General features: G+C 38.5%; 1 protein-coding gene across 1 annotated transcript in view; it reads right to left on the bottom strand.

The window, feature by feature from the left end:
* LOC107079860 (endoglin-like) overlaps positions 1 to 25,483 on the bottom strand; it is a 48,614-nt gene extending 23,131 nt beyond the window's left edge. The window contains exons 1-4 of the mRNA XM_015366901.2: positions 25,353 to 25,483; positions 22,833 to 23,029; positions 9,576 to 9,730; positions 653 to 760 (exon numbers count right to left, since the gene is read on the bottom strand). Of these exons, the coding sequence (XP_015222387.2) occupies positions 653 to 760; positions 9,576 to 9,730; positions 22,833 to 22,878 (309 nt within the window). The 5' untranslated portion in view covers positions 22,879 to 23,029; positions 25,353 to 25,483. The remainder of the gene's footprint in view (positions 1 to 652; positions 761 to 9,575; positions 9,731 to 22,832; positions 23,030 to 25,352) is intronic.
* Between the last annotated feature and the right edge of the window lie 283 nt (positions 25,484 to 25,766).

Raw genomic sequence — 25,766 nt, 5'->3', positions numbered from 1 at the left:
CCCGAACTTCAGTTAACAATGGCCGTCTGACATAGTGCCACCAGCTTAGGGTGGATATTAGTGGGCCACGATATTACTGCTTTTGGCAAAAAACAGACTCTTGCAACTTTCTGGGCTTCTCTAGGCTCTTAGCGATATCACTTGACAGTCCCGTAAAGCACAGTGGGGTTTTAGGTGTGTCGAAGATGCAGGACTCTGACGTGTGTGTGTGCCAGTGTAGCAGGCCTGCAGATGTAGGAGTCATTGAAAAGTCTCAAACACAGTGAATTGCACAAACCCTTAATATGGTTTACAATGTCCGAAAAGTACTTTACAAATGTTTAATATTGTGTTTTTAATGTATATATTACAAAATGTTCAGGTGGGTAGCTGCGTCAGCATGCATAGGCTGCAAAGGAACAAGTAATACGTTTATTCCATTGCTCACACCTGAAGAAGGCTCCATGGCCGAAATGTTGTGTTTGCTTTCTTCTTTTTTTCAGCATGGAATAAACCCTTCTTGTTCCTTTACTACAAAATTGCACATAGGTTTTATCTCAAAAACAAACAGAATACAATTTACTTTATAATGACACTGAACTGTGTTTTATACCACAAGGAAAGCTCATCAAAAACCTAAATAATAGGGATAATGAATATAGTCTATACTCACATAGATTTGTACTTTTGGATCCGCTGTGAGGATGTAAAGATTTGTGGTTACGCTGGCATTCAGAATCAGAACCGTTTGCTTTGTAGTCATCAGATCTAGTAATACAACCTAAAGAACCACAAACAGGAAAAAAAACATTTTTGTTGACACAGACATGCCATGTAGATAATCGTTACAGTGATTACATTTCAGTAAGTAATTAATTGAACATTTGATACACAAAAGTAAAATATCATTCAATCCTAAAAAAGAACATCAGGCATAACATGATCAGAATTAGAACCCAATTTATCTGAAAATCCCAAGACACACTAACCAATCTCTTACAAAACAAATGTGATTTGCATGGGGCATACTGTATAATAGATTAAACACGCAAGTTGGACATGACAAAAGAATAGCAAAAATGATTAATGATACACTTTAATTTTACAGCTTTTAAATATATTTCTGAAAGAATCAATTTTATTGCATTGTGCTTTCAACCTTTCTAAAATAATAGCTTATAGGCAAAAAAAAATGGGAATAGTTGTTTCAACTGTCGCAAGCATGACCATTGCTGATATAGACATTAAAAAAATACATCAGAGTTTTACATTTTATAGGTGAAGTTTATGTCCTGTAAAAAAGAATAGAAAACCCTTGAAAACATTATCTGGGATAAAACGAAATGGTCCATTTGCACAGGATCAGGTTCGACCTCCTTGTTGATGTGAACATGAGTAAAAACATAAGACTGCAAACTCAGGGCATATAAACACTGAAAAAAGAGCCAGGCGAAACCACGGCAGAGTTTCCCCCAATGTGAGCTTCCTCCTGCAAGGAGGAAGAAGTCGTGCAGTCGTGTTTTTCCAGTCCACTCTCTTTCTTTGAGGCAGTTCCTTCAACGATCGACTCCCGCAACAGACACGTAGTCTGGCATTGTAAAGGAAGTCTGATGGCTAACAATTCAAATGTGTGAAAACCCACAGGAAATAAATTTGTTGTGATTAAAAAAGAAAAAGTGGGATTTTTTTTTCTTATCCTGCAGTGGGTCGCTCTGGGGTGAACGGGAGGCCACAGTAATGCTGAGTGAATGCCAGGGAGCCAGAAATCTGGCTGGCTCCTCAACCCAGCCATCTGAGGACTTGAGTCCTGATAGAAGGAGCACTTCACGGCAATATCTCAGACTGTGAAGACAGACTGAGAGATTACGACCGAGGTCCAGGAGCCAGGAATAGCTGTGCTGGAGTGTGCTGGACTGCTGTGTCAATTCTGAAGCCCTGATGACCTGAGCTAATACAATTATTCTGGAATGCCCCTAATTGACCAGTCAGATTTAACTAATGGACTTCACTCTGGTCACTCATTTTCATCTTTAGTTCCTTAAGACAAAACACGTTCTGTTACTAATACTGCGGTCACACTACTGTATGCACAGAGAGTGGTGTACTGACTGATCATGATGCAGTTTGAACCTTCATCTTCAGAAGAAGGGTCCACTTTCAGAGCTGTTATTATTTGTATCGCATGTTTATCATTTTTTTTCCAAACAACAAAGAGTCACTTTAGCTTGGATTTAGTCAAATCTATAAACAATGCATTTCCATCAGTTCAAATCTCCCTCTCTTTTCCTTCCTCTGCTACAAACATCTCCTCCAGTATCTCTGCTTGTCTCACAGCCATGTCCTCCTGGATGCACTCTCACTAAAATAATAATAATAATAATTATAATAATAATAATATCTTCTGCTGAGCCTTTCAATCTCTGTCTGCCTGGCCTCTCTGGCATCTCCAGCAATTCAACATAACTGCCAGTCCAAGCCCTGATATTGTTCCACTTAGATTATTGTAACTCCATCTTGCTAAAACTATCCATCAACTCCATCTCAACCACAATTCTGTTGCTCAACCTTTTTTACAATGCTAGCCCTTCGGTAGTTAGCAGGTGATTGATCCAATGATCTCATATAACTGTTTCTTGAAAGAATCCAGGGTATCATATTCAATAGCCCTGCTGGGTATCATATTCAATAGCCCTGCTGGGTATCATATTCATTACCCCCACAACCTTCTGAATATAAAAAAATTGTCTCCTTTCTCCACTTCTAAATGTACATCCACATAGTAAACACCTGTGCCTTCTGTTTCCTGTTTCAATTACTTTTGAAACAGGAATCAGAAGGCACAGGTCATTCTGAAGAAATCCAATGCTCATTCTGAAGAAATCAACTAGGTTGACTTTTATCTTTTTTAACTTTGAGGATTTTGAATGCTTGATTCAGTTCCCCTTCTAGTCATCTCTGAACAGAAGACCATAAAGATGATGAGAGTATGGATCCAGGCAACTTTGCTGAAGCTAATTTACTGGCTTCTTTCAAGAAATGATTGGAAGAAATCAATTACCGTAGCTGCTAAGTTATGAAACAGGCTAGGTGGGCTGAATGCCCTCCTCTCTTTTCTTTACTTTTCTTGTGTTTTTAAAAAATGAACATTTGTTTCTTTCTTCTAGAATAAGATATTGGTTCTAGTGAGCTAGTCAGTTTCGCTTTTTCAGAAGATGTAATCCTGTCAAAGTGCAAAGAGAAATGCTGCAATCGTTTCCTCTGCTGAAGCACTTTGTCCACACTCTCTACTTGCCATTCTGTACAGACAAGGTGCTGTTTATATTTTGCTATCCTGTGACAGTCCAAAAAAGCACTATTTGTTGTAACCAGGAGACCAAATATTGCAGCTCACAATGAACAAAGGCTCTTAACCAGCAGCGCACCTGGTCAAGGCAAACTAGAGCGTGCCGCTTTTCAATGAAGGAGCTAAGTTTAGCTTCTCTTGGTCTCAGTCAGTGGGGATTCCCTATTGTCTTTCAGTACAGAACGTCCCCCTTCCAACTTGCACTGGGTAGGGCTGATGACAGCTCGCTACCTTGACCGTGTTGTGTTGTGTAATTGCCCCGCTTAACTGAAGAATTTCTTTTTCCATGACTCATTGCCCATTTTTGTGCATGTGTGTGTTTTCACTGTAAATCTGGATCATTTGACCCATCACCCAAATGGTCTGAGGAAATATCACTCATGGCCACACACACACGAAACAGCACAATCCTGGCATCTAGCCCTGTCTCTGGGGTGCATATGTCACTAATTTCACCTCATGACTAAAGTGCGATTGGCGCCAAATGATTGGTCTTGCCCTGTCCTTGAATAGAACAGGAACCAAGCTAACCCACAGAGTGAATCTCTTACAGTAATGACAGCAGAGAGAGAGAGACTAGTGGCTATCATTTCTAGATCCACAGCATATTTCACAATATAATATTATATTATATAATTCACAAGCAACCCACAGAAAATCTTGTTTTCTGTGATGTGCTGCTCCACACGTGTAAACGTCATAGGCCTTTTGTTGAAACCACGAATGCTTGTGTGGTCAGGCTGGTGAACACCATTTCTAATGTACCAACAATAGACAGGAATGTAAACTTTTCTAACTCACCACTATATGAAAAACCACAAGTGCCCTGTTCAGAAGATGCTCCACATTCCCACTGTGGAAAACTGTGTGTGGTGATCTCTTGGGAAGGGGCAAGACAGTGACTATGTGTGACTGTTGAGGTTCCGCGCGGGCTCGTGCCCTTTGCCACCCGTTTCGTCCCGCAACACCTGGGGCACAAACCCGGGTCTCCGGTGTAACGCAACAGGGAACCTGCCGCATGAGCTAAAGGAGACCTCCCCCAGTCCAGGCAGCTGAGGTCTCTGCTACGTGCAGGGAGGGCGATGACGTCACCATATCCGAACTAGCTCCGCTACATATGCACAGGAGAGGTTTTCTGTTTGCACCTAAGACAAGTGTCTTCCTGCAACTAAGGCCTGTGGTTTTATCAGAAAGAAATAAAACAGATTGCAGGATGCTTGATGTGCTGGATGTTTCTGTCCTGTTTTGAGTGTGTCTGAAAGACTTCTGTGAGTGTCCTGTGCCTTGTGTGTTCCTTTGATATGTTAAAAGTCTCACCTACATTTTATGTACTATATAAAAGGAAAAGTGTAACTTCACTGTGTGCTAGGGGAAAAACGTTCTCTGTGTTACGCTCCCCTTCAGCTGATTGAATAAAAGATCTCCATTGGCTGAATCTCCTAACCCAAGTAAAGACCCAAGTCTTCGACACCTCCAAATATTCCCCTTCCTTGCTCTGTGCCTCTACGGCTTTATAACCCTTGGCCTTACGACCTTAGGCCATGCTAATGCTGCCCAAGCACTTCAAAATGAGAAGTAGATTTTGTATAGCTGTTCCTTATTTCAACATCAAAATTACTAATTAAATCATTTACAGGCAATTTGTCAGATCTAACTTTGTAACTGTGACAAATATTGTCTCATCGCTTCTTTTTTTAATGTAAAATGCCTGTTCACAAAGGATTCATATGAAATGAAAACTATGCAAGAATAATTTTTCATTTCCATGTTAATATTATACTATTTACAGTATATACTATATTATTGTTCTAATGTTCGATTAAAAACATAAATTATATCACAATGGTGCAATAACATTACAGATATTTTAGGGCAGCACATATTCTCCCAAAACTACATTCCCTATCAAAATATTAGAGATTCTCATGCATCACAGAAGCAAAGTGTCCTGTCTAAAGTAAAGTTGTAGTAATTGCCCAGAGTCTGCACAGATTGACATTTGACTCAACTCAATCAGAAACTACATTGTGTCAATCACATAATCTTTAGTAATTACATATGGAAGCACAACAGTAAATCAGTTCATTCTGCTTTAAATGGATCTTCAGCCCCAATTTCTCAGATCGGTTATTAAATATCGGTAACAAAATAAATTCATTGACAGTGTAGCAGACATTTCACTGAAGAAAGTTTCCAATGTGATCTGCATGCAGAGTTAACTACTAAGTTACATTTATCAGTAAAACTATTTCTGAAGTCAGAAACAATATTTCCATTGGATTAAAAATGAAAATCACAATGTAATAGGGCCGTTTCATGTCACTGGAAGTTTTGTTGCCTCGTTCTGGATCGCAGAATATGGCACTGCTCATACCTGGAAATTTCATCTATTTTATAATGTACAGTAAATTGGAAGTTTTACATGTTACTGTGTACATTTTACTTTAATTGTGGTTTGAAATCCTCTCATCAATTCAGATCTTCCCAGCCCCGAAATATAAAAATAGTGTTGCAGTTCCCCTATATACAGTATGTGTAAGAATAGCATACTTTTTGTGTTTGGCTCCACATATGTCAGTTTAGAGAGAATGTACTTCCAAACCAATTTTCTGCAATCACAGCTGCGATTAAGACATTCTGTTGTTCTGTTGGAGAAATGCTCTTGCACTGATTTAGGAAGTCACGTTGTTGTATTTTTTGCCAAGTTAACTTTTCCCTTTTATTTCTTGCAGCTTGTGGTTAGGCATTTTTCTGCTCTCAGCCTTTTTTTTGTTTCATTTTAGTCTCAGTGTTTTAAGTTTGTTAGAACTACTTCAGTAAGGTAATGAGTGATTGAGATTGTTAGCAGTAGTAAATGTACAAATCTATCACAAAAGGCCTGGGCACAGACAGGTGTATTTCTGGTTAGACCAAGACACTTTCAGTGATATATCTGTGTTAGTTATACAGATAGATGGCTGTGGCTTTGCTAACTCAAAAATGTTTTTATTATGAAGTGTAAGAGTACAGGAATTAAAAAAACATTAACACAAACTTGAAGCATACATTAAATTATAAAAATATAATTTAATGTAAATCCCCATATTCACAAATAACTTTGAGTGGATTTATAGTTTACTTTTTTAACTAAAATCTTTATTGTATAATCCTGGATGGATAACACTGTTAAGCTGAACATTTTTTGTTCCAATAGTTCAATCAGAACTTACAAACTCAGCCCTCAACAGTAATTCCAGAAAGCTAGCGAGCATTAATACTGTAGTTTTGCAACAGTGTTGTGTGTGGGTTGAATTTTGAAAGCCTGCTTCTTTGATGCACTTATATTAAAACAATATCTTGGCTAGATGTCTTTCTCTGCATGTGAAAGCATTTAAACAAACTGCAGGCAGACTGTCTTTGAATTAGACTCAGAGACAGGAAACTGACAAATGTTGAGACCATCATCGCTGATTCAGAGGAAGGGGAAAACCAAAGTCTAACTTATATCCTGAAATTTCTTGGGAAATTAAAAGTCTAAAAGGTTAGTTATTTGAGCAATATTTGATAACTAATAAAGAAAGAAGATGACTAGATGATTGCTAAACTATTGATCATCTAGACTGAAATGAGTGAAGATGACCAAAGAACTCAAAAGACTAAAAGAAAGCTCCAGCTGCATTTATGGGCCTCAACAGGACTGAACCAATTTCTGTGTTTAATATTCAAAATCTATTCAAATACCAAATTCCTCAAGAACAGAGGAAGGAAAAAAAGAAGGAATTGCTCATTACAACCACACAGTGTTTACAGAAAACAGATTCCCCTCCCAGTTTTCATCTCTCTCTCCTGCTCCTCTAACTCTCTTCATTTGAACAATGAAAGTAGCAGGCCCTTGCTCACTCACCCTTGCTATTTTTGTTCCTGTGTTTTCAAGATACAATTGTTTTCCTTTTGACTGACTTTTTTTTCCTCTTGAGTGCCTTTTTTTTTCTTTTTCTTTTTGCTGGCTCTGCTGATGTAAACTGGCTTCCCGTAATTCTTCTCTGTCCCCTAACCCAAGACGGCTCCAGTCTCTGGTCTAGGATCCAGGCCAAGGAGTCAGCTGCGTGCCAAACGATGACATCAAACTGGACTTTAACAACTCCCCCTTTGAACCGCAAAGCCAGCCCCTAACTCTCCCTTCCATCCTCTCCCGCTTTCTCAGAAAATCCACATTCCATCTGTCTTGTTTACAGCTTTGGCCACAGAGGGAAATGTTCAATTTCTGGAGTCAGGTCTGGGGAAGCAGTCAGCACTGCCCCGTTGTTCAGATATCATTTGTCTCCCTGTCTGCAAAGTGCGTGCAGTTTAAGACAGCATTTTTGGCAAGATCTTAAACTGGAGCAGCAAAGAGACAGGATGGTTCAAAGAATCATATTTAAAATTCCAGCTGGACGTTCACTCTCAGTGATCCACACAGAATGCAGTTGTGGTATCTAATATTTCACTTTAACTGGATGACTCCCTTTCGAGTAGTGTAAAAAAAAAGATTTGAATCGACACACTAGTGTAGCTAAAAATTCAACTAAAAATGCCAACAATACCCAGAGAGAAAAAATTACAAACGTACTTCAGTTCGTAAATGTATTTCATTGTTTTAGAAACTCTGCTTAGAGAAATTATAATGACAATTTTAAATGGGAGTTTTTTAAATCTAAATGTAAAGGGGGTTTTTCAACTAATGCACTTTTTAAAACATGTAACGTTTTTAATATTAAATGCAGTAAAAATAACACAGGAGCAAAATAGCATTAATAACCAACAAAACATTAAGAGGTATGTTAAACAGCAATGCATTCATAGGAACTTTAGTTTTATGGCTTGCCTGGTAGTTATATTTATATTATATTTGAATCTTTTTACTTAGAGATGTAGTAATTCCTGTTTTTTTCCCCGTTTAACAGGCAGATTTTCACTAATGAGCTGGACTCATAAAGTAGTGCCAAGATCCTTGATTTTGTGCATCTTCCAGGATGATGAATATTTTTTCATTTTTGAACCAATCACAGATTATAACACGGGACGTAATGGGTATTTAACTTCCATTTTATGTATTTTCACCTTATGAGTGGTTTTAGAAGAACAAAATAATAATAATAGTTTTATAAGGAGGGATAATTGTATCAGCACGTGGTTGATGTGCCTTGAAAAATGTGTGTCCTACAGAGTCTGCCTCTGTAGGACACACATAACAACCAAACACGCAGTGTAGCCTCCTCTTACTTGTAATCTCTCTTGTGCTCTTCAGTTGTGACATACTGTACTGCCAGATGGTGCATGAACAGTGACTCCATGATCATTCCAATGCAATGTTTAAAGAAAATCCAGAAATGTCTATGCAGTTAGTTGGCTGAAAATTCCACTAAGTCAACAAGGGTTTGTGAAAAACACTAGAAGTATCACGTCTCCTGAAACTGGGAGGTCCTGATAACTGATATTTTGTTGTATGGTATCTACTGTGGAAAAGTACTAAAACCTTATTCACAGTCAGCAAAATAATTCTGCTTCCCATCAAACAGCTGTCAACAAACTTCCAAGTAAAACACTTTTGTTTAGGTTGGAAAAGCGATTTTACTCTTGTTGTTTTAGTTGTATAAAAAAAAAGGCAAGAGTGGTTGACTTTATTCTTTATCACTTCTCATACCTCGGGATTTCCAGATTGCATGATAATAGTCATATGGTAACTGTTAGCTCTTGCCCTGGAGAAGAAGGAACAATCTTCAAGCAGCTGTTGTCAAGGATACAGCGCATGACCACATGTTTCTACTTGTCAAAGACAACAGCATAAAAGCTACTGTGAAGTGCCATAAAACGGGTGTCTTGGTCAATTGTGCATCATCTGGTATCAATTTAAATGGATAAACGTACTCTGAGAGCAGTCTTTGCAGTTCTGACTGTTTACATACAGTAATTTGTGATTTTGCCCTGTGAATGTATTTTATTTACAGGGTCTGTACCCACTTGAAGGTTTAGTGACTTGTGTACAGTTCCTTATGTGTTACAACTGCCCCATATAGAAGTGTAGAAAGGTATGCTTTACTTTGAGGCACTAGAAATCTCCATTATGTCGAAGCATAAGAAAAAATGGGGAAAGCACTGAAAAACATGGAAACCAACAAGGCTCCACAAGACCAGCGTGTCACTATGTACTCCAGCACTCCAGGAGTTTGAGGGACACAAGGTAACTGGAAATTCCCGAGAGAAGTCTGTTGGAGAAAGTTAGATGACAACTTACCTTCTGATCAAAATTCTGAATTTCCAAGTTCAGGATGTGCACTTCTGTGTCATTGTTGGCGTATGAGCTCCAACAACCCACTGAAGCTTCGGTGACACTGATGAAGTCATTTTCCTTTCCTGTCACCTCCCTTGGTGTGCAAGCAGTCAGCAATCCTGTAAAAGTGTAAAATGAATACTTATTTAATGAGCTGTATTGTTGTATACACTGTACAAACATTGTTCTATACTTGGCCTCATATCTGACCCTTTTACAGGGAGATTTTGTTATAAACCATGCTTACAACAATACCACATTTTTAAACGGACTAATCAGCAAGAATACATCCATCTTTATTGATTATGTCACCCTCGCAGTCATCATTTTAAATCAACTCTATAATCACCTCTTATCAAGAGCTGAATATAGCTCTGAATATCCAGCCTAGGAGGAAACTGGTTAGGGAAGACATTGTGTAGACAATGTTAACTTTAAAAGACTCATAAAAATCATTTTCTGAGATGGAATAAAACGTTCATGGGTCAGCAATATACTGTATGTGGTCACTCCAAACAACAGGCTTATATGGAACTAGAAAAGTATTTAAAATCCCACATGGAACGTCCAACAAAGCATTTAGGTTATACTACAAACATTTGGCCAACACAGGGACTGGGACTCTCGGCTGTTTTGAGGAGGCATTGGATAGAGCAAACTACCGGCAAAACCAAAGAGGATAATTTTCTTCAGTCTTATAAAGATCTAAAACTGGGATGGAAATTCAACTTTCAGCTGGACAATGACCCAAAGCTATACTGCACTAGTATACAAAGTTGGTAGAGACTTACCCAAAAATATTTAATATAATAACTATTACGCCTATAATACGGTACAGTAATGTGGATCTTATGGTAATACTGCAATCGTTTTTCCACCAATTAATGAATTCAGGGGTCTAAATACTTATTAATTAACACAATTCAGTTTTTCTCTTTAGTTTTGCTGATATTTGCTGAAACCTATCTTATCCTTACAAGTCCTAACTTTCAGCATTCATATGTTAAAGACTCTTTCATCTCACCCCAAAATGATGCTTTCTTGGCTCTCAACTTAATAGCAATCCTCAAGTGACACAACAGCTACTGCTACAATTCAAAGGTGACAAAAACACACTGGCAATTTTGCTTGATAGTCAAATAAAAAGGCCACCAATGGCGTAAGCTTCCAGGGGGATGAAGGTTTCTACTATTTATGGGTGTTTGTTCGTGTTGTGAAAATGTACAGGGAAGGGGGGCTGTCTGGCCCTATTGTTGAAACCCGAGGGGAAACAGTTGAATTTTTTTCTGATGAAAGCTGCCAACATCTTTTAATCGCTCCCTGCAAGGACTGCCGTCTGCCGAGAGCTCCGTTAGCCTATAGGGAGTTTCCTGTTGGCGGTCAATAAATATTCCCCAAGAAGTAAACAGTGTCCTTCCTTAGGAAATGAGGGTCAGGTGTCGTTTCCTACACTATCCCTGGCTCAGTGACTGCCTCCCTTCTAGACTGAGTGCTGAGAGAGATAGAGCGCCCTATTGCTCTTTCTATAGGACAGGTGGCGTCACAAGCTCTCAGCAAGTGGACCTGAACGCCTGTCATGATTCAATGGTTGTGACCTTGGAAAGCAGGCCCTAGACAACAGCCTTAACTAATGTACTTCCAGACAGGACAAAGCAGAGATGTAAAACGGTATTATTGGCAAACAAGTGGTTCTTGTTGATTAGCATTACTTAGGTTTGTGAGATACAGCACTTAACACATTTCTTACGGAAATATTGCTTAAAGCAGAGGAATAGAACAGTCCATGAAATTTGGATTTATTTTCAAGACAAGGGGCTTGGTAATCATTTAATAAGTTCCATTCTGGGGATGTGTTCAGCCAGTTGGTTATATGTTTAGATAAAGAATAAAGGTTTGATTAGCAGAATTGTGTGATATTGTAGGCAGTAACTTCCATCAATAAAATGCAATTAAATATTTTGATCTTCAATACTCTCAATTACTGCTACGTGTAAATGTAGTCAGAAGACACTTTGTGATATTGAAGGTGATGCGGAAGCAGATATCTCTTGAGAATTAGTCGACGAAAACCTTGCCTTCTTTTAAGTCTATCCATTTTCTAAACCACTTTATCCCGTATAGGGTCGCACAGGATGCTGGTCCCTAACCCAGTAAAAAAAAAAGTCACAAGGCAGAGATCATCCTGAACGGAACATTCACATGGACACACACACTCACATCAGAGCCAATTTTTACAGAAGCCAAATAATCTGTCAGAATTGCTTTGGACTGTGGGGTGCAACCCATATGAGCACAGCGAGAATGTATAAACTACATGCAGAGAGGCCCCCAGGAACTGAACCCAGGGCCCAAGCTCTGGTAAATGAGGTAGTAATGATAACCACTGTGCCACCACATCAGCTCATATGTCAATGCATGTAGTATTTGTTTCTTATGCTATCTTGATTTTACATTGTTTTTACATAGCAGGACGTTATCATCAAAAGTGTGTTTTTTTGTATGCATTGTGTTTTTATTTTGGTTTCTAAAACTATATAGATAATATAAATGTAAAAGGCAATACATTGCTCATTTGCAGTTGAACAAAATGTATTCATCTTTATGAACAGATACTGTAAGATAGATCTGATACAAAGCCAAATTCCAATTTCCTATCTTGGCTTCAGGAGCTGGCTTTTTAGCCCTGATCTCTATGTTTCTGTTTGACTTTGATGCTGGAAGGAGTTAGTCCCTGATGTATCCTCTTTTTAGCCAGACTTCCTTGTGGATTCCTGCTCAGAAGTTTTAAACATTCCACTCTACCACGACTACAAAAGACAAAATTCTAGTTTCAGTATTTAGATTGCTTTCTGTAAAAGTGTCAGTCTGTTCAATGATGAAATCTGATTTCGTTTCCAACAATAACATTCTCAAATTTCTGTAACAAGTGCAGTAAAGCTATTACTGTTTCAGAAAAGAGGTTTTGTGCCATAAGCACAAGATTCAGAGAAATACACTAAAAAGCAGACTATACAACATGAAGTCATACATAACTACATACATAATTATCATGTAGTCAAACATAGTGTCAGTTATTGTATGTAATGTTGTGGTTGGAAATGTTGCTGTTAAAGATTTAGGAGCTTTATCCCATTGTGACAAGAGCTGGGAATGAGACAGAGCTCTGTTCTGAAGTCAGTTCTAAAGCAAAGCTCGTCCTGCTCCCAGGCCAGCCCCCTGCCTCCACTGCAGCTTCCTGTCTCCAGGGGCAACAGGAAATGCCCTGTTTAGACGGCATGCCCAATGATGGCACCCTCTGAAAGGCTCTGGCGTGACAAAAGGGACATAAACAAGTCATGTCGCCAATCTGGTACTGTCCAGGAAACTTTGGCTCCCGAAAATGGAGTGGCAAAACTTGCAGGCAGTTGTTAATTAACAGCCACTTAATTTCTTCCAGGAAGCTCACCCAGCTCTTCACCTGTTGTTGCAGAAAATATGTCCTGTTTGTGTTTTTATATCCAGTATCAAGACTGCATATGAGCCGAAACCTTATCTAATGCAGTTCTGAATTAATAATGTTCACAGAGGCTGCTGATTAAAGGCTTTGGCTTGGTGGTCTTATCAACAGGGTATTGTCCTAATGGGGCACTTTATGCTAAAGTATAATGTCCAGAGGCACAAGTGGAATGACAGTGTTATATATGCTCATTCTGTTTGTATAAATTAAAGACAAAGTAAAGCATGAAGTCTTTTTGTGCTGGCTATTTAAAACCCTGTCACTCAATGGCACTGTGACTTTAAGGAAATGCCAACAAGCCTGCTGAGTGATTTCCAGTTAATTGAGCTATGAATGCCGTAAGATTCCATTCATCTATTTTTATCTGTTCCTTCAATTTTCTATTCCATGAATACATTGTTTACACAGAAGCATTCCAACCAAACTCAGGTCTGGGGAGAAGTAAATATTTATATAGTCACTGAAGACATATAGAACATGATATCAATCACACGTGGGTCTAGACTCAAGTGAAAAGTTTGTGGCACCTACAGTACCATTCGTAAATTAAAATCTTGTCAGTTTATGGCAGCTTCTTGTTTGCCAGTTATACTAAGCAGAAGTGCACTTAAAATCAAGAACAGGATGCACTTATTTGCACAAAAGCTTATATGAAGTATGGAATTTTCAAGGAACAGGTATATGAGCTCTTTGGATCAATTAGCAACTGACTTCTTAGGGTTATGCTCTTAAGTCATAAGTGCCCTCTAGGCAAATTGTCAAACAAGGGAACAAGTAATAGGTTTATTCCATGCTGAAAAAAAGAAGAAAGAGAACACAACGTTTCGGCCGTGGAGCCTTCTTCAGGTGTGAGAGAGACAGGGCAGTAGGCAAAGGTAAAGTAGCGGGAGAACAAAGGTTGGGAGGGAGGAGGAGTGAGAGGCGGGAGCCAAATTGTCAAACAACCAATTAGAGTTATTAGTTTTATGTTATGAAATCTGTGATTGACCTGAAAGTAGAATTTTTGATTTATCTGAACCACAGTCATATTACCACAAACACAGACATTTCACATTGGCCAAACAGTGCAAGATCCCCACATTCTGGCAGTATCTGCAGAACTGCACCCTTTTTAGGTTTGCAGAGTTTGTTTTATTTTTAATTTAGCTGCTTTTCCCTGCAGTTGTTTTAATTTATTTTGGTGTATACTTCTGGGGATCCAGCCATATCACTCTGCAGCTCTCAACTGGATTCTCACTGAAGCTCAGCAGGGTGGAGCCTGGTCAGTACCTGGGTGACTCCTGGGAAGCTATGGTTGCTGCTGGAAGAGGTGTCAGTGGGACCAGCAGGGGGCACGCACCCTGTGGTCTGTGCAGGTCCTAATGCCCCGTGTAATGTATGGTGGTGAGGACACTATACTGTAGTGGGCGCCATATTTTGGATAAGTCATTTAACCGAGGTCCTGACTCTCAGTGGTCATTAAAGATCCCTGGGTGTTTCTCAATAAGAATAGGGAGTTACCCCGTGTCTGGGCCAAATTTCCCCCTCAGCCCTTACAGTGGCCTCTAAATTGTCCAGGGTGTACCCTGCCTTGTGCTTGTTGCTTGCTGGGTAGGCTCCGGCTTCCCGCGACACCATATGGTATAAAGCGGTTTGGCGAATTATATGGCATGACTACTGGGTATCTGTTTTTAAAACATATGCTATTTGTTGAGCTGGCCAGCTATCGTAGTACAAGAAACAACAATCCCCAAGTGACAATTCTGAATGGCTATCTAAAGAGTTCAGAGTATTCAAGTACTGCCTGGTGCTCCACAAAGTATTACCGTGATGTCACATGGCAAACATATTCCCAAGGCATTCTTTACTGACATGGCAAGAACATCAACATTCACCATTGTAATACTCAGCATCACCTGCCCAAGAGAGACCCCTCGTCATTTGATTGCAGGTGGTCACACAGATAGTTGTGCTATTGGAGAGGTCAGACTGTTTACAGAGAATACCACAATTCCTTTGTGTCTTAACTTAGGAAGCTCATATACCTTTATCTCCAATCAATGTTTCTTACAAAGCTCTAAATGGAAAAAAATGCTTACTTAAAAAAAATCTCTCTAATCAATGGCATAAAACAAATATAATTTGTGATCTTTTTAAGGGATCATTTTCAAAACAATATCCCTTAAAACAAAGTTGTTTTTTTCCCCATGGTAGATGCAAATATAATGTCTAAAATTCTAGTTTGCCTAAATTTCAAATTATCCTGGGCAAAAAGTGGTACAACAAAAAGTGCATCCACTCGACTGAATTAAGCAAAACAGGAAAATAAGCTCAGCTGTCCGGGGACAATTTTTAATAAAGCAAGTCATCCCACAGCATATAACAGATGCTCTTTGCACAGAGGAAATTTATTGAAAGAAACAGATCTCTTTGAATTACTTTTTTTCTGATCTTAATGAGATCTCATTTTTAACTCCGAGACAGTACAATGGGCAAGTAAATTATATTTGCAATAAGAATTGTTTCATTTTCAGATGAATTTGATAAATAACTGGGAGACCAGAAACAACGTGATTATAAGCGATGTTTTCTCAACAGAAAAAAGACGGTTTCTATGCAGGACACACGTTTTAGTAACTCAAACAAAAGCACGGCTTGCAAAGTATTCAAGGGAATGTGACAAAACACTGTGGTTCTTCTAAACTGCATTTTTTTTTCTTTAGACGATCTTCATTCAACATAAAACAATCCCCATGTGCAAAGTTGACACTTTAAACGTAGGCAGCTATCCATATGCTGGAAATTGTGACTTCCTTTATTGAGCTGCTTTCCACATCACCCAAGCAGGCAGGCCGATACCCACAACCACTCACAGAGAGCCTTGCCAAGGAAGTGCATTATTGTTTGTGCTTCTCTTAGATTAAAAACACAAGCCTGCTGTCTAATTCTGATAGGGAAATGCAAAAAAAAAAACTCACGTCCTGAATAGAAGACCTAACTTTTTCTTAATGAAAGCTTTCTGTAAATATAACAGACTGCAAAAACTGCAACTAAATACACATTTAAATATTGAAACAATGAAAATCTTCTGATTTCACCATTAATATTGGAAGCCTGGCTTCCTATTCTTGGCAAGCCCAATGGGTATCAATATATAATTTTAATTAAAATGTATATTAAAAAGCAAGACTGCCATCTTTTTTACCACAGAATGGTAGAAATAATCATATCAGTTACAAACATGAACACGTGGCAAGGACTGTCATTTTTCCAACACACCTGTTTGCCTTCTAGCAGTCTGGACTGAGTACCAGACTCAGTAAACTGTATTGTAAAGTGTGCAAATTTGATTTTAACACAGTTACAATCACAAACCTACTTTTCTGTAATGTCAAGTCACACAAAAATGGACAATAAAGTGCATAAAGATAGCAGCTACATTTGTTTAAGTAGACACTGAATAAACAAATCTTTGTTAATTGCATTTTTAAGGTTATTTTTTATATGACTTTTTGGTATGAGTTTTCCATTAACTCCGGCATTATATGATCCAACAGAGATAGTAAGTGACTTTCTACTTTATCTGGTAACAGTTTTATTACTATACTTAACTTAATTATAAATACAATACATCATGACACATCAGTTCCAATAACCACTTATCCAATTCAGGGTCATGGCTGCACACAGCCTATTCCGGGAAGCACCGGGCTCAAGGAAGGATACACCCTGGACAGGACGCCAGTCCATCGCAGGGCACACACAGAGACAAACGCCCACACACTCACTCCAAGGCCAATTTTTACAGAAGCCAATTAACCTACCAGCATGTCTTTGAACAGTGGTGTGGGGGGGGTTAAATCTATTTTGTACTGATATGTGTACTGTCGTACAAATCGGGTACAAACATCCATTCATGTTAAAAAGGTAACGATACTGCAGCCAGACAGTTATTACCAAAGACCGATCAGCAAGAGCAAGACCGAGTGTCAGTCAGGGAGACTGAATAAATTCCCTGAATCCAAGGTCAAGCTGGGGAGTGGGAGGGTGGGGTCTAGTTTGCCTCTACTATGCACACCTATTGTCCCAGAGTTTCCTTGGCCGAACACTGAGCTTGCACTATCCACAGGAAGGTAAACAAGTTCTTATCAGAGCTTGACAGAGGGCATGAGTGTCCCCAAGCAGTCCCACTGCTATGACGCCTCTCTTCCCCAGTAACACACAGACATTCTTTCAGAGGAAGGATTTGATCGAAAGAGTCCGATTCAAGTCATTTCAACAAAATCACAATCTAAGTTTGAAATGGTCATTACGGAGCCCTGGACAAAAAGTAAAAAGCTGACCTTCAGTTTTTTTCTCTTAAATCATTTTAAAATGCATCGTAGGTATTCCTGGAGTAGTGTGCTTCTGTTGGCATATGGAAAGATTAAATTCATTTGAGCAGATCATTCTAGTTTTTATGGTGTTTGTGGCTGGTAAAGTGGATAATGGGTTGAATTACCTCCTCTTATTTGTAACATTATTGCAACTAAAGAGTTCTCTTTCATTCATCCATTCATAGAGTACAGTATATCTCTGTGAATCATGTGTTCAGCACCTGCTTTCACTTCATTTAAATAAGAAATTCACCAAACAGAATGGACCAAATGGTTTATGAAATGGAAAAGGTTATTAAAATCTCACAGAATATTTCGACAATTCCCTGTAAGATCCATGCTTCTGAAGCACATCTCTAAGAGGAATAACAATTGGACATTTAACCCCAAAACATCTGAAACTGAAGAATTTGTTTCCTTTGTTTCCTACTGTATCTCAGCCCTTTGAACGTCTTGCTGGATGCCTTTATAAGATAACAACTGTAAATTGCATTGCTTATCCAAGCAGATGGCGGCTGCTGACACTGGTGTGTTTGGGAATATTCTGCTGGGTTTATCAAACACAGTGCTAATGAGGCATTTGGAACGCGCTGCTATGACAAATTAGAATTAGAAAACTATATCTTATGTACTGGAAAAAGTTCCAGTTGGCAAGCCTCATGTCACTCTGTTTTATACAATTTGTAAAAACAACCTTGAGCTACAAGTTTGATTTAAAAAGTTTAGTGTTCTTACGCCAAAATTCGATAAGGCAATTCCTTTACGAAAAATACACTTAAAGATTTCTCTAACTACAAATACATTAAAAGAGACAAAGTTTATTTTATTAAAACATTCTAACATTTTAAATCAAACAAAAGACACCTGTCCATGTGCCTGCGTCCATCCAGGAAAATACAAGTTTTTAAAAGGGAAAAATCAGAATTTCCCTCTACTTCCCAGGGAGAAGGCACTGCCCTGCTGAAATAATTTGATCACTGGCTGTCAAACCTTTCTTTATTATTATCACTGAAAATGTTATCTACAGTATATAGAATTGGTGTACTGCACACACCTAAAGTTTTCTCTCTACTATATCCTTGACCACCAATGAGCTGTCTGTATTTGCAAGTTTGTATTTGTAATTTTCCACAGTTTGGGTGACATTCATCAATGGCTTTTTCACTTGTTGTGTTCTTCCTGTGTCAGCGAGCTAAATAGGAAGCCTGTTAATTTTGTGGCTAAATTTAGCGTCAGCTTCCTTTTAATGTTAAAAAATATATTGACCTTCCCTGAAGGCTGGAAGGTTGCAAAATTTTTCTTTTCTTCAGTAAATCACATTCTGAACTTGTTTCAGAACTCCACGGACGTATTTGTAGAAGTTGTATTGTACAAATATTTAACTATAAATATTATATCTATATTTATTATATAAATAATACATATTTATATTTAACTGAAAATGTTCTCACACATCTTTTTTTACAATCAAACAAATTTTGATTTCCATGTCATTAGTAACACATACAAGCAGACTTGTGAGCTTACCTGTCTCCTGCTAGTGCAGCATGCTAAGATGGTTGCACAAGTTCTAACTCATTCATTGTTGCTGCTTGCTAGAGCAAAAAATTCACACTGCCCTGGGTAAAACCGCTAACTTTGGGCTACCCCTAACAAAGTCTCTTTCAGGAGAACCAAAGTGCAAACGTAAAAAAAAAAGAAAAAATTAAGAAGTTACTGACTGAATCATTGAGAAATGTTCATTACAGAAAGGAACTAGGACATCTGTGACTGTAGAATTCTTAAACTTAAATAAACTCCAGGAAGACTTTGAGTTAAAAAATGTATTCCATCCAATACAAGGTCACAAGTAGAACAAGAACATATCCCAGCAAGCAAAACGCACAAGGCAGGATACACTTTGGATGGGACACCAGTCCATCGCATGGCACACACAGCTGTAGAATGTTTAAAATAGCTCTTCAACCTCTCAGAATGAGGAGACATTAGCAATGACCAGACACAAGGCAGGTCTCAGGGACACATATGGACTCCTGACTTTGAATGTCCACAACATCTCTAGCTGAAACTGAAGGCATCATTAGCAGCTGACACTAGCGTTCTTGGATTCTGATAGAGTTGAATTCAATTCAAAATACTTTATTCATCCCCAGGGGAGCAATTTCACCACAAGAAAAGAAACACACAAGGTGTTTTAAAAGTGTATACAAAAAATGTGTATATAATCCATCTGTTTTGCAATTATTGTATTGCATTTAAATTGTATCACAAAAATGTCCTCATTTTGTCCTCATTCCTCAATTGTTTCGCTAACAGTAATGTAAGGTTACATCATTGCTTGAGCTCTGGCCTGATGGGTTTATTTCAAAGTGGAGCACGAAAGGAGTTATGAGAAAACAATGTTTGATCACAAGACTACAACGTGAGATAATTAGCTGTAGAGGCTAACATACTCTATTCCCACCTTTGAGTGTTTTAAAAAATGTATTTGTTTTACAACAGGGGGAAGAGGGGACAATGTACCTGTTTGTCTACTGTAAGATCCACAAATGGGTTCGGGCTGGTCAAACCAGACCAGATGATCAGTGAAAATCCAGAGCTTTAAACACTCTCCAGGCATAAACAAAAAACAGATACTTTTTAATTTAATATTGCTAATATGAATCATACATTTCTAATTATTAATGGCCTTCTCATTGTATTTTCAGCTGCTAAATTTCACATTCCTACCTCTGCATATCAGTTAGCCCACTTTCTCAAAGCAGTACACATATAGTACCTCAATGCCTATCATTACACCTCTGGCCCTTACTTTCCCCAAGGAACCCAACATCACCAGTTGCCTTATATATCAGTGAAAAACGCAGGGGACTGGCTGCTTAAAAAAAAAAACAGACGAGAGAGCAGATTGTTAATTGCAAGGCGATAGAGATAGAGATCAGTCTCCATGGGCGACAACTGGTCGCGTCGGTAGGTCTCACTGCCACCCAGTCTGGACAACCAGTGTGGTGTTCTGTGAAGGGGGGGGATGCTTATTTAGACTCCAGACACCATATTTAGTAGGGAAATTCTTTTTTTTCCCAAACTTTCTAAGAAGCCGTCGTCTCTCCCTGTCAGCCTTGTGTTGTGTTATCTGATGGTGACATAATGCCCCCGTCCAGTCTAGCTTCCTGAGGATGGAGGGCCTCTATGGCTCCTAAGCTGGATCGCTTGCTCCTTGTTCTGTCTTCTCCCCTCCCACTCTGCTAAATGCTTTGTAGTTTTCTTTTGGCCTGCGCATTTTGAACTCTGTGGGGAGGTGAAGACAGCGGCCTTGTGGCCAGCCAGGGAGCAAGGCTGGAGATCGGAGAGACTGACAACGTCAAGTGCCATGTTTGGTATTGGTTTTCATTCCATCGCAGACCTTAATGACTTAATTGAACCAATTAAGTGGATAAGATCCAGTCAGATCCAGGTCTTAATAGGGAGGTAATTGAAAGGTGCCCCTAAAACCTGCAGGAAATCATCACTTGAGGACCCGAGTTGCCCACCCTTGTCTTAGAGAATCACCCTAAAGCTGGGAGGAGGCAAGACAGGATTTTCCAGCAAACAGTTTTACCCCCAGGTCTACCCTAACTCAATCCATCACTCTCAGTTCCAATGTAGTCACATAGGAAGCTGAAAGCATCAGGCTGTAGTACACAGCCTCACAGTCCTGCTTCTCTGAGCCACACTGTCTTCCGGCTTACATTCTAAACGACCCCCAAAGTGATCCTTTGATTTCCGTAACCAGACGCTTTCATTGTCTTCAGGTTTTAGAAAGATATTTTGAGATGCTTGAAAAAAAATGTTCAACAACTATGCTAAATCTGCACCATGTTCAGGAGCAAAAAAGTAAATAATTTAAATAAGGTAATAGCTAGTACAGTTCATGAAGGCTCAGATTGGTAACAGAAAGCTCAGTTTAGATGATCAAATAACAACAGGTCCTGTGAACCAAAAATAGGCAGCTCTGTTTTACTAGTTAATCAAGTCCTGGAATTATAGAAAAACATTAATTGTGACTAAATTGTTCTAGTGCTCCGAGCTCAGAGCATTAATGAAAATGATTCTCAGTATGAATACTTCCAAGTAGCACAGCTAAATGGCACCGATTGCCCTAATTGGGAGAGATAAAATATATACACATTACAGATCCAAAAGACCGGAACACCGATTCAACGAGCCCAGTCATAGAGACTGAGTGTCGAGCGAGCATGAGCAGTGAGGTACGAGACTACGAGAGCATAGATATCGATGATCGAGTCACAATAATAACGCACACAGCCAAGTTGGGCCTCTCGCAGCCAGTCTCATTGCTCAATTTATCATTCTTCAATTGACGACCATGTTTGTTTTATTATTATCATATTTTTGGGGGAATTTCATTTTTTATGCGCAGTTCAGTTTCCCATGTGCGCTGGTTTCATAACCTGTGTGTGCGCGTGCACATGCGCACAGTTTAGAGGGAACATTGCTTCTGAATTGCAGATTTGGGGTGAATGTTTTCAGCCTACAGGCTTCTTGCATTGTTACAGGAAAGTGTCTGTGTAACAAGTTTTACTTCATAGATGTTGGTTATTTGATATCGAGACTGAATCATTTTTCTTCTTCACTGACACCACATTCTTTTACTTCTATTTATTCTTCATCAAATCTGTTGAAATTAAATGTTTTGTTCACGTGTCTTTATCTTTAGCACATGCAGTATCAGAGCAAAGAAAAACTAGACAATAATGTGTTTTTTTTCTCCTTCAGCTTTAACACTTTGAGGAATCCTGGAGAGAAATCTTCTGTCCCGTTATATAAGGGAGCTTTTTATATTCATATTATAACTCACTGCACAGAAAAGTCAATAAAATTTTGTAGCAAAGCAGAATAAAAACCTTTACAAACTATGAGGACCCACATTAGGGTGGCATGCTGGAGCAATGGTTAGCATTGCTGCCTCACACCGCTGGGGTCCTGGGTTCAATTGCTGGGGTCCTATCTGTGTGGAGTTTGTATGTTCTCCCTGTGTTCACATGGGTATTCACCAGGTTTTCTGGTTTCCTCCCAAAGTCCAAAGACATGCTGGTAGGTTTATTGGCTTCTGGGGAAAATGGCCCTGGTGTGAGTGTGTGTCACCTGTGATGGACTGGCGTCCCATCCAGGGTGTATCCTGCATTGTGCCTTTTTCTTGCCGGGATCGCAACTGTACACTGTATTGGATAAAATAATTTAAAAAATGGATGGATGCAAAAGCAGATTAAAACTGTGCGGCTGCTATATAAACACCAACTACATTTTATTGTTGCCCAGTGTTGTGAGGTTTGCGAGAGAATTTAGCAGGAAGACCGCCAGCACATGTACCTGTCTGCAGCACTATGATGAGAAGGAGCAGGGTGGCTCTCTCCATGACTGAGGACTCCAGATGACTTTTCTCTACCCAGTGTCAAGAAGTTCAGGCCAACTCGTCCCCGTCTGATGACAGTGTCGCTGTGGGTTTCTGAAAGGGTCCGTGAGACAAGATTGTCCACACCAATCCAGCCTTGATGTGTCTTAAATTGCTGGGGAAGAAGACAAGGGAATTATTCCAAAACTCTTATGTGAAGATTTATGTTTCTGGGGATCTTGCAATAAAATACAAATATATAATGCCAAAATATGTCTACAAAGTATTGCTTCAATTAATGTGTAACAAAAATAGCGTGTGTTATTAATAATTTTGTGTGCAGATTTTTTATTTTCTCTACACGAGACTCTCTGGAATGTAAATTATTATTCTGTTTTACAATGAGTATGATAGGATTTTATTATGCCATACAATGCCTTATAAGAAGTACGTCTGTAATGATCAGGACCAAAAACTGCTACAGAACTCCAATTATTCCATCTGTCTAAAAAAATATATCTTTAAAAGTCTGTAAAAGTCACTACAAATATTCTATATACTGTACACAGTTCACTTCACAGGTATTTGTACAGTTTTCGTTTATGTGTTTTTTAGTTAACACACTATATATATACTGTATAATATTTTACACACAATTTGTGTGTAGGGGAGGCATTTTGTTAATAAAACTATAAAATGTGTGTATGAGATTTTGTTTCGAATGAGAAATGTCATGCGATTCATGAAACAAAACTATAATATTGAGGATTCAGCTGAACCGAACTGTGGTTTGTATTAAATGACAATCACACTGTTAGCTAGAATTTAAAATGTTTTGTTTATTCTTCTAATTTTGTGGTTAATGTTACAGAGCCAAACAATGTACATAATTTGATGACTAGGGATGGCATAAATTACAAAAGCACTTTTTTTTTTCTACTGGCAGATTTGTCAAAGTCTGTCAAATGCACAACTACTGTATACCCTAGTAGTACACTTTTAAATTGCTTGCGTCTGAGAAAATACTGGAAATAGCCTAATTCCTTTATAAAAAGTCGGAAATTGTCCCGCTGTAAACAAAGGATATCTTGATTAACAACATTAGGAAATTAAAAAGGAGGCTAATGAACACAACAGATGTTAGGTAGCTAAGTGCACCTCAAGGATTATTTTAAGTGTTCCAGTTAACAAAAGATTAATTCTCACAGTTTATATTATAACTTCACTTTTTAAATTGTCGCATACGCATCAGAGGCGAATCTGCATTACGAAATATCTAGCTAAAGCAAAGCCTTACACAATCAGTAAATGCAAATACCCACTGTAAAACGTTACTGCACCCGAACGCATTTTTCAGCTACGCCTTTGCAAAAACTATTAACCTGTCTTTAAATTAAATAAATCATCGCATTGGAAAAGATAGTACTCAATTAATGCATTATATAAATATGATACAATGATATTCTACATGCTATAAACTATAGATACAGAAAAAATATTGGCAATTCGAAAACATATCAAAATCTTTCTGAATGCTGAACTGGTGCTAACTTCGCAGAAGTTCCAAAGGGTAAAGTATTTGTACTGATATTTTGACGAAAGTTTAATTGAATCCAGATGACAACGTAAAATGTACCGTGAAAACATCTATTTACGTTCATTTTTCACTGTTATAAATGATAACAAATATATTTTACTTTTGAGATTTGAATTCTAGGACTTTTTAGTGCACTATTTAAAAAAGGTGCAACAAAATTAGATAGCTAGAGGTGACTTTACAACAGAAATGTTTTTTCCTCATTTGTTCTCCAGTTTATGGAAACAGTAGCCTAGCTGTCTAGCACAGTACTATACCTCAGCACATAAGAATCCCAAAACAATTCTACAGAGTGTAAAATGGGTTTAGCGGTAACTCTGTGGTCAGTGACTCTTGGCCGACTTTATCCGGAAACTGTAAGGCGTCCTTTTCTTTAAATAATATTACAATGAGTGATCTGATAAGGGGAGACTATTCTAATTATATTGAGTAATGTAACGGAAAAAAATATTAACTATTTTAAAGTCGGGCAACATACAGTACTTTCTCCCAAAATAATTACAAAGTACATAGGCAAAATCAGAAAAAAAATACTTACGAGGAATAAAGAGAAATACAGTACAGTAGCATCCAATCATTCACGTATGACTTCTAGAACCCGTCATATTTTTCAGTGTAGGGACATTTTAAAGATTTTATTTAATAAATTAAACCAATATATATATATACTGTGCATGTTGTCCGTAAGAAAATGGTCAACAGAAAAAAAAATATTAGCGTACAAGAAAGGCGTCTAAAATGTAAATAAAATCTAACACGCTTCTTCGTAATTAGACTTAGCACCAGATACCGTAGGGTAACACCAGTAATGAAAGTACATCTGTTAAAATAGGGTTAGCAGTTCATAACAATGCTGACAAAGAACACGTGAAAGAAAGTAGTAAAAAGGTGATAAACTCACAGAGTAATGATGAACTCCTCTCAAAGCTTTTCAAAACCCCCGATGAATCTGTCCCACTCCTCTCAGACACTGAAAGTTAGTGAGTTTCCTTCCATACAAAGCCGAACCTTTGTACCACTCCCACCTCGGCCGGCTGAGATCCCCGTCACTCAGGCAGGCTGACAGCGGAACTAGCGAACAGGAGACGAGAAATACAGGCGGCGGCCAATCTCTTACAACCTCGGTTTGCCTGACCAGCAGAACAGCTGGTAAATTTCCAGATTTTTTACACAGTGACCTCATATGTTCATCACTGAGGCTTGCCTTATTACTGTTCAGACAGCAAAAAATAGAAAACACTGACATTCACAAAAATCGCATTTCATATAAATGCAAAATCCACAGTCAGACTTGTGATACTATACTGCACCTCAA

The sequence above is a fragment of the Lepisosteus oculatus genome, chromosome 24, assembly GCF_040954835.1.
Source record: "Lepisosteus oculatus isolate fLepOcu1 chromosome 24, fLepOcu1.hap2, whole genome shotgun sequence".
In the NCBI taxonomy this organism is placed as follows: Eukaryota; Metazoa; Chordata; class Actinopteri; order Semionotiformes; family Lepisosteidae; genus Lepisosteus; species Lepisosteus oculatus.
This window is presented reverse-complemented; position numbering and strand designations above follow the sequence as displayed.